The sequence below is a fragment of the Corvus kubaryi genome, unplaced genomic scaffold (assembly GCF_017639235.1).
Source record: "Corvus kubaryi isolate FWS band 111438036 unplaced genomic scaffold, C.kubaryi_AGA036_p1.0 61959, whole genome shotgun sequence".
NCBI lineage: Eukaryota > Metazoa > Chordata > Aves > Passeriformes > Corvidae > Corvus > Corvus kubaryi.
The window spans coordinates 7,043-21,814 of NW_024581428.1; the positions used below are offsets into that span (position 1 = coordinate 7,043).

Sequence of the window (14,772 nt, forward strand, 5' to 3'; positions counted from 1 at the left end):
AAAGAAAGAAAGAAAGAAAGAAAGAAAGAAAGAAAGAAAGAAAGAAAGAAAGAAAGAAAGAAAGAAAGAAAAAGAAAGAAAGAAATCTGATCTTGTCTTGTTGAAGATCGCTGAGAAAATGTAGTGGAAAAGAGGAGATCATCAGGAATACTCCTGCTTTCCTGACGCCACTTTTCCAGAGCCCAGTGTTCCTGTGTCCGAGCTGGCTGCACGGCGAGGGGAGCGGGAGGAGACCCCGGCCCGGGGGGAGGCAGGACACACCACTGCCTCCCGAAGCAGCGAACTGCACTTTATTATAAACGCATACATAGATGTGCTTTGAATTTACCACCTTGACACCGTCGCCGGGGGCCTGGGAAACTCGGGGTGAGCCCTTCCTCGTCTCATCGGGTCCCGTTTTAAAGGGAGCCCTCGATTTCCACAAGCGGGTGCTTCTGCTGAGTTACAAGAGAGCTTTTCCCGGTGCATTTGTTTTTGTTTTTGTTTTGGGGTTGGGTTTTTTTTTTTGTTTGTTTTTTGTTTGTTTGTTTTGTGGTTTTTTTTTAAATCCCCTTTTTATATAACTGTTGCACAGTCCTTTAACAACACAAAAACTTCCTGATCCCCCCCCTCTCCCTCCAAACAACCTCCCCCCAGACTCCGCTGGGAATGGCGAGGGCTGTTTTGGAAGGTTTCATGCAAAACATGTGCTCTACTAAAAATAATACCATTGGTGCGATTAAAACAAAAGCAAACTAAACAAACTAAAAAAGCGTGGCATGCATCCTAGCTTTGGGGAATCAGCTCCAGTGCTATTCCCAGCCCACCGGCGTCCTTACCCCCACACCTGCACACACCTGGATCAGAGGGACAGAGGATGAGAGGTTTGGGGGTCCCCGCTCCCCGCCCTGCAAAGTCCCGGTAAAAATTAGGAAAGGGAAAACAGGGGGATTCCCTTTGCTCTTTCTCGCGCAGCTCCGCTGCTCCCCCACCTTGTTTTCCCCCTGCTCGGACCCCGGGCGCTGCTGTCCCAGTCCCCCCCCCTCCACCCACCCGCCTCCTCCATCCCGGGCCCCACAAACTTGCTCCGGGCGTTTTTGCCATCACACCACGGAGAGAAAGTAGGTCACGGCTGAGTCCAAGCCTGGCTGAAGCCGAGGCAGCCGAGCCTCGAAAGCTTTCCCATAGAACACACTTTGGGGTCGTCGTTTGCAATGTTGTTTGGTTTTGGTTTTTTTATTATGATGAAGATGATGATTTATTTTGGACACCATGGGCGATCAGCTGAGCCGGCTCCTGTAGTCCAAGCTGGAAGGAGAGGGAGAAGGGAGGTAGTTTGGGAGATGGAGGTGGGGATGGATTTATTTTTTGCTATTCCCCCATCCCCTCCGAGAGAAATATTAAGTTGCAAAAACCGATCCACCGCTTGTCAGGGCTCCTGCACCTCTCTGCCTGCGCTCTCTAACCACTGACCGCTCTCTCTAAAAACCAACAGATAAACTCCAACCCAGACGAGCCTTCAAACCGGGTATTTAATTGAAATAGTTCACCGCAGTAAAAACGAGGTTTTAAACCGGTTTTCCACCCTCAGGGCTCCGTTCGAGCACACGTGTGTGTTTGTTTTCAGGGTGACTGTGCGGAGGGTTAAATTGACAGTCCTTTCCAGGAAAAAATAAAAAAAAAAAAAGAAAGAAAGAAAAAAAACCGGGGGAAAGGTGTTTTCTATAATACCAGTAAAAAACAATTAATTAAAAAATCCTGAGGCCCTCATCTGGTCCCCCTCCTGCTTCCCCCAACCTCAGGGTAAACCCCGAGTCACTCCGGAGTGGCTCCGGGTTCGCCCTGGGGATCCGGATCTCAGCTCTGCGGCGATTACAAACCTAAATAAAGCCGATTTGGGAACGAAGGTGAAGGGAAGGGGGAAGGGGGAGAAAGAAGTTTTCATTTGAATATTTCCTCTTGCTAATAGCTGGTGCTGCAAGTGTTGACCCAAAGGTAGAAAATAAACCCGCATTGTGAACACGAACATCACTCCCGATCTCCATATAAGAGTATATATAAATACACATCTATTTACACACATCCAGGTAAGCGTAAGCGAAATGTACAGTAACAGTAACATAGCAGTGGGAGGGAAAAAAAGTTTGCTGATGTTGCAGGTTTACATAAAATTTTCTTTTAACGGCTCATGCTTTAGAAAGAAAAAGATTTACTCCGAATTCAGCTGGTTAAAGCAAAATGAAACAAAAGCTCACGTTAACATGACATGAGGTTTATTATAGGTCTGCTTAGAATGAAGAGGTAAGTGTGGGAAAAAATATGGACACTTTTGAGTCAGACAGAAATAAAATACCAACATTTCTGAGAAGCAATATTTATTGTCTTTTTTTTTTTTGCCTTTTTTTTTTAATGTAGAGACATGTCCTGAATTTCCCCAAAGCCTAGATTGGGAAAATAAAGACTTCTTGGCGTTATAAGTAAATCTGTCTGCAGAATCGAAGCAGCACCAACATTCAAAAAAACTGAAGAGGAAAATACAACAAAACACAACAACCTCTTTTTTTTTTATTCTTATTCTTATTATTTATGTAAATCAGGTCATCACTGGACAAGAAACCAATTTCTACCCATTACCATAACAGCTTGTCTATAAAGAACAGAAAAGATTCAGATAGGATACTATCTAGTCAAGCGGGAATTTTTTTTTTTTTTGGTTTTATTTTTTCTTTCTTTTTTGTTAGTTTTTTTATACTTTTCGTTTTTAAATTCCCCCACCCATTCACAGAGGTATAGAGTCACAGATAAATAACCCAAAAACTACTTGCTCGCCATATTTACACATTCCCGTTAAATTAAGCATAAATAAATATATACAAACTCAATACTGAATGCCTCTCCGCATTTCTTCTCAGGAAGAGTCGATAAACTGATATTTCTCACTGCATGGTCAGATTTTTCAAGAAGAGGAGGTGAAAGGGATCGTTTGGGGCATAAAAGGAGAATTTATTATTATTTTTTTCTTTCATCTTTCCCGTTTCTCATTCGCTTTTTCAGAGCTTTGCATTTGTTTGGGTCTTTTCTTTTTTTTTTTTTTTTTTGCCTTTATTTCTCGCTGGCACACAGTGTTTCGTCTCTCTCGAAATGTTCAGGCGTTTGCCAGTGTGTTTGGGGATGTTTTCTTTTATTTTTTTTCCCTTTGTATAAGAAAATATACTATTTGTAAAAAGCCTACGGTCTCTCTCACACAGGGAAGCCGGAGGGGAGGGGGAGGTTGTCTGGATTGATCTGGTAAATGCTTACGGCAGCTGAAACAAGCACCAAATTCTCCGAGAAATTTATTAAAACAGAGCCGGACAGGTCTGTGTGATAAACCGGTCAGAAAGAGAGGAGCAGGGGAAGGGAATAAGCCCTTTGGGCACAGCTAAAGGTCTTAAAACCATCCTTCCCCCATCCCTCCCAGCCCCAAATGCAAATCTGGGGATTTGGGGAGAGATTGGTCTGGGATGCAAGGGGACTTTAAACAGCTTCTCACAGAGAATTTCTATTAGGTGGGACAAGACACGACCCGATTTTAAAGAAACCATCGGGTTGTAAAAGGATTCCCATAAAATTGGCTTCTTGTTTCCATCACATCTTGTGTGAATAACAACCAGCAAAAAAAAAAGTCCGGGAGCATATGAAAATAAAGATCTTTCCAACGGCAAATAAAGAATTGTTATTAAAAAAAAAAAGTGAGACTAAGAATGAAATAAAATTTACAGCAACCCACCTGTTTGGTTTGAAAACAAACTTTTCACGGTCTCTCCTCAAACTTTTCCCTTGAGTTACAAAGCAAAGCTGTTAATCCTCCTGTTTATTGATTTATGATTCCGAGGAAACCAAATCTTTTAATAACTCAATTATCAGATAAACGTCTGAGGTGCCCCGCCAACACAAGTAGTCAGGCTGGGAAAGTGGAGGGGAGCAGAAAAATACCTTCCAGAAGGAGGCTGAGTTTAGTTTCGGGGGGACCTCTGTACTCAGCACTGATAGGAGCCACCTAGAAATGGATGACTCCCTCTGGGACCAGCACTAGGCTAGGGGGAAGGACAGAGAGAGGTGCTCCTATCCTATGTTTTCTGCCTGATTGCATTAAATCATAAACCTCGTGAACTTTGTCTCCACACTTTGGGGAGCAAGTGGGGGGAGCTGCAATCAGTGGGAACTTGGCTTTATTTTGCCTGAGCAATGCATAACCTGGCATTTGCAGTTTGTCTCCTCCAGGTAGAAGGCACAAGGGACAGACTGAAACTCTTCCCTCAACCTGCTCAAGGTTTAGGTCATAGTCCAGGTGACCAAACCTGTGCCTAGGGGGGATTTCAGCAGTAGCAGGATCAGGCCCTCACATGTGTGAGTAGGTCTTTCCACAAGAAGTTCTAAGGGTTCCCTTTCCCCGTTAACACACAGCAGTGGTGGGATACTGTCCTCTGCATTTAAAAGGAGCACTGCCTACATTTCCCCCAAGACAAGGAAAGGCCATTCCCAACATGCCCCCAAAGCCTTCAGCTGGAAGTTCTGGGGTGGCAGGGAAGAGTTTCCCATGGCCCTGCTCATGCAGCTGGGGAAGTGGAAGACAGAGCTAATTCGGGGTCTCCCCACACCCAAAAGCCCCCCTGAGCTGGATGATGCTGGAAGGCTGGACCCACAAGCTCCTCACAAAACCTATTTGCAGGGGGCAAACAAGGCAACATCCAACACTTGGTGCTCTGCTCCAATAAACAGGATATTCCCATCAGGCAGAGAAGGGAGCTGTGCTTTCAGGTGGGGCCATTTGTTCCTCCCCACATCCCTTCTTTCCCTTTCCTGTGCATCACTGCTGGGCCATGCTCTACACTGGATCCTGGATTGTCCTTCCCCAGAGCCCTGATTAACTTTAGGGTGGTTGACAAGGGGTAAGATTTGGAGGACTGGGGGCTGCCTGGAGGTTGCTTTTCAATCAGGGGGTCCCCAGCCTTCTGGTGGGGGATCCATGATTTGACCACACCTCCTCTGGTGACATCCACAGGGATGTGACAATCCCTGCCATAACCAAATTCACTGGCAGGGACATGCCAGGGTCTGAGACTGCCTCTGACTCATCCCAACAGCCCATGGAGAAGGCTGCCTGCCTCAGTTTCCCCATTTTCTCACAGGAGAGCCCCCACAGCACTCTGCCCCAGAAGAACCAAAGGTACATGAGCAAGGAGCAGCTTGGGAGGCGTCAGTGCTCCTTGGGGCTGGATGATCCTTGTATTTCTATTGCTACATGTGTGCAAATCACGAGTAGAGAACAAGAGCTGGGACCTGGCTGCATGAAGATTTGAAAAGCAGAGCAGGCCCTCAGCTGTAACCATGTCTCAGAGAGCCAAGGGCACTAAGGGTGACAAGAGGATCGTTTGCTCTTTTGTTTTGAGAACATTTCATTGAGGGATGTTGGGGGTATTGTTGAATTATTTCTCCCTCACTATCCACTTTGGAAGGTATCTCAAAATTAAAGCAAGGCTAAGCCTTCTCTCTCTCTCTCTCTCTCTCTTGTTTTGAGTTCAGGTGTTCCTGCTTGGGATGGTGGGAGTGAGTCCTGCAGCTTTCACAGGGATCCTAGGGGGAAGCCTGACCCTACTGGAATTTTGCCAGTGACTCCAGGAGATTTACCCACACCCAGTTCTGACATAAGCAAAAAGATGTGTTAGTGCACGAGCCCTACCCCACTGAGAAACTCATGCAATTACCCAACACGGCAGGATCCAAACAGAAATTCATATCCTTACACTTCAGCGTTATTTTACCAGAGAAGACAGAGAAATGTATGTAAAAAAAAAAAAAAAAAAGAGGAAAGAAATAAGACTTCCCATTCACCCTCACCACCCCAAATCATAAGCATAAGACATCCTGTCAGACACCAAACCACCAAGAAAAACATTGGAGTTAAGAAGTTTTGCCCCCCTTACCACACCGGCTTGTTCTAAAGCAAGAGTCACAAGACATTAAAAAAAAAAAAAAGCTTTCTGAGAGAAACAGATTTCCTCAGAAATCAGGATATTCCCTGGCAAACCCTCCCCACTCCCATCACGAGGAGCCAGCTCACATGGCAACTCTTTCCTCCCTGGGTACAAAACCCTAGTGCCAAGCAAGTGCAGTAACATTCAACACAGCTCTTATTTTCTTTTCAACAGTACACCTCGATTTCAACTTATATTTTTATCTCGTTCAAATTATTCCCTTTGAGCTTCTTTAAAGAAGTGCACCTACAGAATTCGGTAACAACTGGCTTTGATTTGAAAAAAGCAAAAAAAGCAAAAAAAAAGTATCAGAATATCAGAATTGTGGATTTTTTTTCTCTGTACCTGATATATTGTGTAGGGATCTCTAGTCCTCTTTGAAGAAGCTCATAAGCCAAGCGGGCAAAGCTTTAGGAAACAGAAGAAAATAAAATAGTGCATACTCCTGAGAAAGAATTACATACTCATATCACTCATTTTTTGTTGTTGTTAACAGTTTTTTTAAAAATGGGGGAAGATCTCTCTCACACACACTAGTCAAGGAAATTAAGGACTGAAATATTGGCATAGTTAGGAATATAAAACTCCCTAGAGAAAAAGAGGAGATCTCAGAAAATTAAGAAATCAGATAGCGCTGACATTTTACCAGACCTTACTTCCAAAATTTTGCAACCCATTATAGTCAAGGCATTTTACCATCAAAGACAAAATTACTAAATTACAAAGGTATGTTTGCATGCATTAATATGTGTGGCTACGCACACATATTCTCTCTCTATATATGTATATACCCACATATATACATATATATCCACAAACATACATAGGATACACGCGCCCCCCCCCAGGGAGTCGGGTGTGCACATACACAGATGCACACACAGCGGCACACACACACCCAGACACACCTGTAAACGCTGGCAATCTAAACAGAGAGTCTGTCTAGACCAGGAAAAAACACAAAATAGTTCTTAAAAAATAGACTTGGCTAATTCAACTGAGCCACGGCGACCCCGAACGTCCCTTCTGGTGGCACCTAAAGTTAAGACGCTGCCGTGAACGCAGCAGGTGTTGATGGCTTGGTGAGGGGTCTGGGAGCTCCCCTCCTTTCCTAGTCTAGACAGAGCCAGGGTGGTGAGATGACGTGGGAAGAACTGAGGGGAATGAGGCCATGGAGTTGCTCAGAAAGGAACACTCTGGAAGATCATTTTAGTCTAGGTGGAGACAGGACGTTGTTCAAAACAACAAAAAAAAAGGAATAAAATAAAAAAAATAATAGCAAGACAGACCGTGCAGCTCAAGAAATCAAAGCACTGACACCAAAAATGTTTCTCCGATTTCTTCCAATAAGTTATTCATTTCTTTCTTTTATTATTATTATTAATTATTATTATATTCCCCTCCCCCCCAATCATTATTTAAAAAATGTGAAAGAACAGAAGTGGGAAAAAAAAAATCCTGGTGGTTGTCTTCACATGTTCCTGGCAAGAGACTCTGAACCACTGGTCTTGCGCCATTGTGCTCCTCTGATCTTAAATTATTGTCTTTCTTTTATTATTATTATTTTTATTTTATTATTATTATTATTTTGTCCTACCTAATAGAATTCTTCCAAAGCCCAATCCAGTATTTTTAAAGCTAAAATTAAGACGGTTTTTTTTAAAAAGATTATCTCTCTCTTTTCTCCTTTTATTTATTTAACTTTTTTTTCTTTTCCTTTCTTTCGTTCTAATTTTTTTCCTCTCTCTCTCTCTCTTTCTCTCTCTCTCTCTCTCTCATTTTCTGTGTTTCTCTTCCTTGTCTCCAGTTTTACTACCTGGTCCTTCGCCAGATGTGTGCCTGTTAGCAGTGTTGTTGTTCAAGAACATCTTGTCCATGCCTTTGAGAGCTTCAGTCAGGTAGTTTTGGAGGGCCGTGAGGGCAGCGCAGATAGCAGGGGCCCCAAAGCCGTGAGTGATGAGGCTGAAGTGAGTCAAGCAGCTCTGAATGCCCGGTTCCAAAATAGGGGTGGGCCGGCTGTTTCCAATGGGCGTCCTGTCCTGGGCCAAGAGATCTGTAAATTCTTTACAAAGTTGCCTGCATGGAAGAGAGAAAGGCAAAGAGAGGGAGAGAGGGAGAGAAGAGCAGTTAGGCTCATCCAACAATTATCTGTGAAAACCAATGGGCAGGTTCAGGCCAAAAGTGGTCCCAAGACATGGGATGGGACCTTTCTGCCACCATCTTTTTCCCCAGCAGTTCTTGGGCACCAGGCATGGTGAGCCAACATCTCCCTGCTCATAATGATGCTCTTCAGGGGATAACACCAGCTCTGGAGATTAAAATCTCTCCAGCAGTCACAAGGATGTTTCTGAAGCACTGTGAAAACTCAGCCCTGCTCGGTGGCTTCAGAAACAACCAGGCTGAAAGGCAGATAGATGTGCCCTGGATCTGCCAAGCACCCATCCTCCTGGAGGCCTGACCCCGGCTCAAAGCAGCTCCCACCAATGCTGTCCCTAAAGGAAAGCGCAGCCATGCACTAAGAACTACTGGGTGGCACAGGGACCTGGTACAGGGAAGGGCTAAAACAGAGCTTCTCTGAGTCTGCTCAGGCTGGGCCACCTTACTGAGAAAAATCAGGATTTTGGGACTCCAGGCTGGCTTATTCATGGCATGAGGAAAAAAGCAAGCATTTCCCATTTTATTCTGGGGGTGTGACAACCCAATTAACACATCAGAGCTGACACCTGGCTCTTGGTTGTTTGCCTGCACCTTTGAAAATCAGATTTGATTTTTCTAATGAATTCACACACAATCACTTTCTTTTGCATTACTCTAGTGCAAAAGACATTCAAGTCAACAGGTGCCTGGGTAACACAGAAACCCTGGAGGCTGGTGCAGCTCCCACAGGAATAGTCTTTAAGGGTTCCCAAAGGAATCAGTTTTTTAAGACAGGTGCCTACCCAGGGAGTGGAGATAAAAAAGACCAGAATATTAAAAAAAAAAAAGGAAAAAAGAAACCTTTAAAAAAGACATTCAGCTCTCATCCTCTGAAATTCTCTGAAATTCCCAGTGGGTTAAAGGTTTCAGAGGGTGGGGAAAGATAAAGGTCTACTTCTATGTGTATTATCCATTAAGAAAGTGCAAGAGAGGAAACTTTGAATTTGGAGAACAAACAGTAATGAGTCCAACATTTTACATCTTCAAAGAGCAAAGCAGGATCTGCGAGCAATTAAAGTTCTGGGACATTAATATCTTCTGACCCTGCAGAAAAGGGCAATCAAATTCCAATCACGTCTAAAAAACATCTGGACAAATTTGAGCAAATGATTTTTCAACCCTCCATATATTTCTTTAAATTACGCTGTCATCGGAGGCAAGCCACGTCCCAGAGCATGAAGTAAATGAGAGCTGTTTGGGCTGGGATTTTTCTTTCTTTTCTTTTTTTTTCCCCTTTTTTTTCCTGACAGACGAAGGTGTGTGAACACTCAGCACCCATTGCCGAGTACCCGAGCAAACCATGAAGCACCCAGTGAGTAGTCTGGAAGGCACAGCCTGGAGTAAATCATCACATACAGAACACCCACCGAGGAAGTCCCAAGGGAGAGAGATGGATTGGGGGGGGCCAAATCGAGAACCATTAGCAGTGCATGGTGGTGGGCTTTTCTTTTTTTCTTTATTTTTTTTCCCTTTTAAAAAAAAATATATATTTTTAATTAAATCGTATGGGAAAGACATTGCAATTTGGTAGCAGACAGACAGGTGTGTGTGAGCAGCAGGAGGGACAGACAGATACACTGTGGAAGGAAAATACAGATTTTTTGGTCCACTTTCCACAAAAAATGTTTAACTGGGATTGGTTTGAAAATGATGTTCTATAGCTAGGGGAGCATCGCCTACAACCTCTATAGGGGCAGGGTCTGCTGGCAGGAACCCCACTGCAGAGGGATGCAGAGCTCCTTGGGGCAATTCGAGCATCCTTCCTCCCCGCGGGGCTGTTGGAATTTAGAGCCTGGAAATTCCATCGGCCTTCCAAGCGGGCTCAGAGGAAGAGTTTGAGGAGAAGGAGGGTTTTCTCCTGGAAAGGCAGAAGGGGGTTGGTTAACTTGGCACTCACTTTGTGGCAAGCAGCATGTTTTTCCTGGAGTGGAGGTCGCTGGGGTCCGTGTGCTGTCTGTTCAGGTACTCAGAAACAGCTTTGGCTGGGAACTCCGTTTCACAGATGTACCCAAAATCCCGAGCTAAATGAACGGCTTCGCCTGGAGGGAACGAGACGGGGATTAACACCTCCGGGCACCGCCGGCCCCGGGCTGGGCTGGCTCCGACCCGCCGGGACACCGGGCGGAGCCCACCGCCCCCCTGGGAGGCAGCAGCTCCTTTGAGCAGCGTTTGGAAACCCGTTATCACCCCTTCCACCTCAGGGACAGGCTCCATAGCATCCCTTCCACCTCAGGGACAGGCTCCAGTCGTGTGTTTTCCCCCCACCAGCACTATTTTGGGGATAGAAGTCGATGGGACAGATTTTGAGCTGATGAGATTTGTCTTTGCTACACTGCACTCGTGTCGGTCTGTACCCATCAGCTGCTTGTGCAGAACGGAGGGAAGAGTTCACACACACACCCACCACACACACACAAAACTTTACTGGGCCAAAGAAAAATGCGAGGGGAAACTGGTCAAAGCCTGGAAGACTAAAGACCCACTACAGACCCAAACTTCTCTTAAGAGCAGAGAGACCGTTCCTGTTTCAATACCTCAGATCATTGTCCAAAATTTTACAGATGTGGATATATTGTTAATATTAGTGTTGATTTTTTGTGGGACGTTAGAGATACACTTTATGCACACACGGGGCACTTGCATCATTATCACAGTTATCGCCACATCTGTAAAATTATGGAGACAACCTCGTTAAACCCGATGGCAATTTAACAATCTGCATTTTAACTGACCATCATGAAACAAGAACTCCTGTCTGCCGGGTGGAAAGATAACAACTAACGGCAACTTTTTCTGTGAACAAAATCATTATTATTCTAGCTCTAATTCTAATTCACTTTTCCTGCCTGCCTGGTTTCAGGTTTCTTGCCTACAGAGGTTTGTGTCATCCAACTCCTACTGATGTACTTCATGCCACAAGAAGAAGACAGTAGCTGCGGAAAGGAGGAAAAAAGGAGGGGGGAAAAACCCCTCAGACTCTAGAGGGATTCCACCAGATTATAGCTCAACCCCTCTAGAATAAAGCGTTAAACCCTTTAAAGCATCGCCCGAGGGACGAGGGGGAAGGTTTCCAACACGCAGGTATGTCTAATAACCCCAGGACCACGTTATTTTTAACTATCAGGAGTTGCTTTCCAACGTCATCTCCTGCTTTCCAATGCTTCTCGCTAATCATCAAACCGGTTAATGGAGGCGAGAGCACCCGGCAGAGCCTGGAGGGGGGGTTCCCGAGCCGGGCAGGGTCTTCCCAGGCAGCGTTCGAGCAACGCGGGCCGGGACCGACCGGAGCGTTCCTGTTCCTGGCGATACCGAGCAGTACAGGAGCAGCTACGCTAAAGCCTGGCTGCTGGCAGGAGGAAAAAAAAAAAAAAATAGAGAGACAAAACTCCATCAGGTGCAGCTTCTTCCGAAAGGAGGGAGCTCTCTGGAGGCAAACTGTTGATTTGTAAGGGAATCAGGGGAGAGGAGGGGAATGTACACCTTACTGCACACTTGACACAGATTTTAGCATCACTGCGCAGCCCCACCGGCTTTTGAACCTCACACCAGTTTCGAGGAGGGGCTGGTGCTGCTGAGAGCAGAGTGCACGGTGTTCCACACACACCGCGGGGGTGAAGCTGCACTAACAGGGCGCTCAAGGGCACTTGTGCCCCCCGAAATGCTTCACACCTCCTATAGCGAGACCCTGTGCTGTAACCTACACTGAGCCTTGCACTCTCGGCATCACACACATGCGTGTACCAGGGGGAGCTCCTGCCCCTCAGCCCCCGTCTTTTTGCGAGCCTGCCTTCACTCTGCAAGCGGCAAGGTCTTGTCGCTCACATAACTCAATCAAAAGAGTTGAAAAGTTAATATCTAGCACAAATATTTATGCTCGCTTTATACGCAGAAGAGATAAGTGGATTATTTATACGCCTCTCAGTGTGTATGTGTAATGCAGATACATATAATTCATAATTGCATCCATACTATTCCAGTTAGTTTTTTTTGGAGGAAATCCAACTTCACTTAGCATAAACACGCACATAACCCTAAACTTTTTAGTGGCTCTAAATTTTCCTTGTCGATACAGTAACAACAAATCAAAGAAACACGCTGGCCACCAAAATGGCATTAGTTGAAATGACTTGAAACTTCAGTCTCCCCTGTCTCCTCCCTCAGGAGTAGATGCTCTCTTTGTTCAGCTCCAGCCACCTAAAGGGAAACCGAGCTCTGCTACTCTTAAATTGCTCTGCTTCATACAAAAAAGTAATTTTGTATTATTTCTCCGCACTGAGCATCTTCTGGAGGCCATAAATCAGCTCGGGAGGAGCGAATTAGCGGGAGGATGGAGCAGATCTAGAGTCGGAGATCACAGGGTGGAAACGAATAGCAAAGAGGAATGGGACTGCCCTGCAGAATTACACATGCACACAAATATATACACCTATATCCACACAGACACACTCCCTCACTCTTGCCAGCAGGAGGGATCAATGATCCTCCAGCCAATGACTTCATTTTTGGGAATGGGATCCTTAACCGTGCCGGTGTTCCTCCTAACCCGCCCTGATTTTCACCTCTGCAAGGTTTTCCCACCTGATCCCGAAAGTTGGTCGGGTTTTTTGGTGTTTTTGTTTTGTTTTGTTTTGTTTTGTGAATGTCAGACAGGAGCTCAGAGCAGGCAGGGGTGTGAAGGGAGCTGCGACCCTCGGCTTACCTTCCACCAGGGAGGTGAGTAAAGTGACATTTGCGGCCTTACGCCTGCCGGCTGGTAAATTCAAACCGATTTTTTCTAGCCTTTCTCGCAAAGATCTCCCCCCGTTTTTCGATTTGGCTCTAGAATTGCAAAGAAATTAACATCGTGATTAACCCCGCAGTGTTCCTGGAAGAAACGTTTAGTCTGTGCAGTCAGCGAAGCCTGGGAGGGTTTTCACTCGATGTTAAGGACTCTGGGGGTGTGGATTTCTGCTCGGGTTTGCTGAGATTTTCTTAATTTCTCCCAGGGGTAGAAGCGGGGATGAACCCATTTTTCTCCCGATTTTATCCAGGGAAATCAAATAACGCCAAACAGCAATAATTAATGGAAAGGTTCTGATCTAGAGAGCAAATGGATATGACACCAACTTGTATTAAGACGGAGTAAAGAGATGGATAGGAAGGTAGAGGAGGATTAAACCCTCTGTTATAACAGGAAAGAGCCAGAATGGGACGAGGGGATAAAAAACCGAATAAATCTGAAAAGTTCGAAGGGAGTGTGTGTGCGCCTGTGGATAAACTGTAAAGGAGGGAAATATTTATTAAACCTTCTCGCGCGTGTGAGTGTGTTCCTGTGCGAGGAGGTGACTCTGAGAGGAAGAGCTCACCTGAGGCAGGGTGCGTTATAAAGAGGGAATGGATCGCCTGGGGGAAGATTGGAATATCTGTCGGAGGTTACTGATAAGGGCTATAAAAGGATGAGTGAGCTATTGTTCGAACGCCCATACATATGTAAACCCCCAGGGATGAAATCTTGCCACCTGCGAAGTCGGGTAGAGTTTTGGCACCTAAGAACAGAGTCAGTCACAACACTCTCTTAATTCTTACTTAAAATTTGTTTAAGAATTAGCAGTCACACTTAGAGAAAGGAAACCAGAAACTACAGAGAAGCCACACTAGCTTCCCACTATTATATATCGAAGTAAATAGGGCTGGATGGCAGAACTGCAAGAGAGCAGCTTTCTATATCTCATCTGCTCTGAACCAAAATCTTGTTTAAAATTTAGATTCAAGATAGGAACTGAAGTCAGCAGCAGCCAATGATTACGGCTTGGGCCACCTCCAGAAATCTGCTGAAGTTCAATAATAATGTTCCTTTACCTTGGTAATTATATTTTCTACAGAGCATCTCTCAGATGTTCTCCCTGCTCTATTTGTAGTTGTACAGAAGGAGCAAGCAGGTTAGCATCTGTAAGTAAAGATCTCTGCTGCTGTCCCTGGCAGCTGAACAATGATTACAGACATTCACGTGGAACAGCAGCTATTTTGGGAGACCCGAATTCTCACGTGTATATTTGGGTGACTGACCGCATGTAGCAGAACTTTACCCCTTTTCTCCAGTCACAGAGCCAGAGCCCTTGACGTCATCACAGAATTTTTTGCGGTGGGGAGGGGGGAACTCCAAACACCAACTTCATTTTAAAGCCCCTTATAACCAACGCATCCAAATTGCTGCTGCAGGAGTTGCCAAGATATTTCCTCCTCTAAGATTAGCAACTTTTATACAGTATCTGAAGTTTATTCATTTTCAGTTTGTATGCATTTGTCTCTGCCTAAAAGTTATGTTTTTTATTACAGTCTACCTCACACACAGAAAATTAAATCTTGTACCCTCTCAGCCTGAGTGGGTGAGCTGGTACCTCATACTGTTGCCTCATGGCTTCTCCCCTGTTGTGACTGGAGATAGAGCCTTAGCTCACCTTTCTTACAGACAAGTCATGCTGACAATTCACAGTCCCTCAGGCACTGCCAAGAAGAAAAAGCCCTTTCTCCCTGGCAGCCTTTCCAACTAATGGTCCCAGAGCTTAAATTCTTGTTGCTTCTACATAAAAGCACAGTCTCC

General features: G+C 45.1%; 1 protein-coding gene across 4 annotated transcripts in view; it reads right to left on the bottom strand.

Annotated features, from left to right (window-relative positions):
- Window positions 1–1,194: 1,194 nt before the first annotated feature.
- Window positions 1,195–14,772, bottom strand: part of LOC121672412 (transcription factor AP-2-beta) — a 28,333-nt gene continuing 14,755 nt past the window's right edge. For 2 of the 4 annotated variants that reach the window (XM_042045049.1, XM_042045052.1), the window contains 4 exons: window positions 12,892–13,010; window positions 10,090–10,231; window positions 7,813–8,072; window positions 1,195–1,287 (listed from right to left, as the gene is read on the bottom strand). In XM_042045049.1, the coding sequence (XP_041900983.1) occupies window positions 1,238–1,287; window positions 7,813–8,072; window positions 10,090–10,231; window positions 12,892–13,010 (571 nt within the window). In that variant the 3' untranslated portion in view covers window positions 1,195–1,237. Of the gene's footprint in view, window positions 1,288–2,235; window positions 6,405–7,812; window positions 8,073–10,089; window positions 10,232–12,891; window positions 13,011–14,772 lie in introns of those variants that run through there. The other 2 variants (XM_042045051.1, XM_042045050.1) reach the window with 2 other exon arrangements.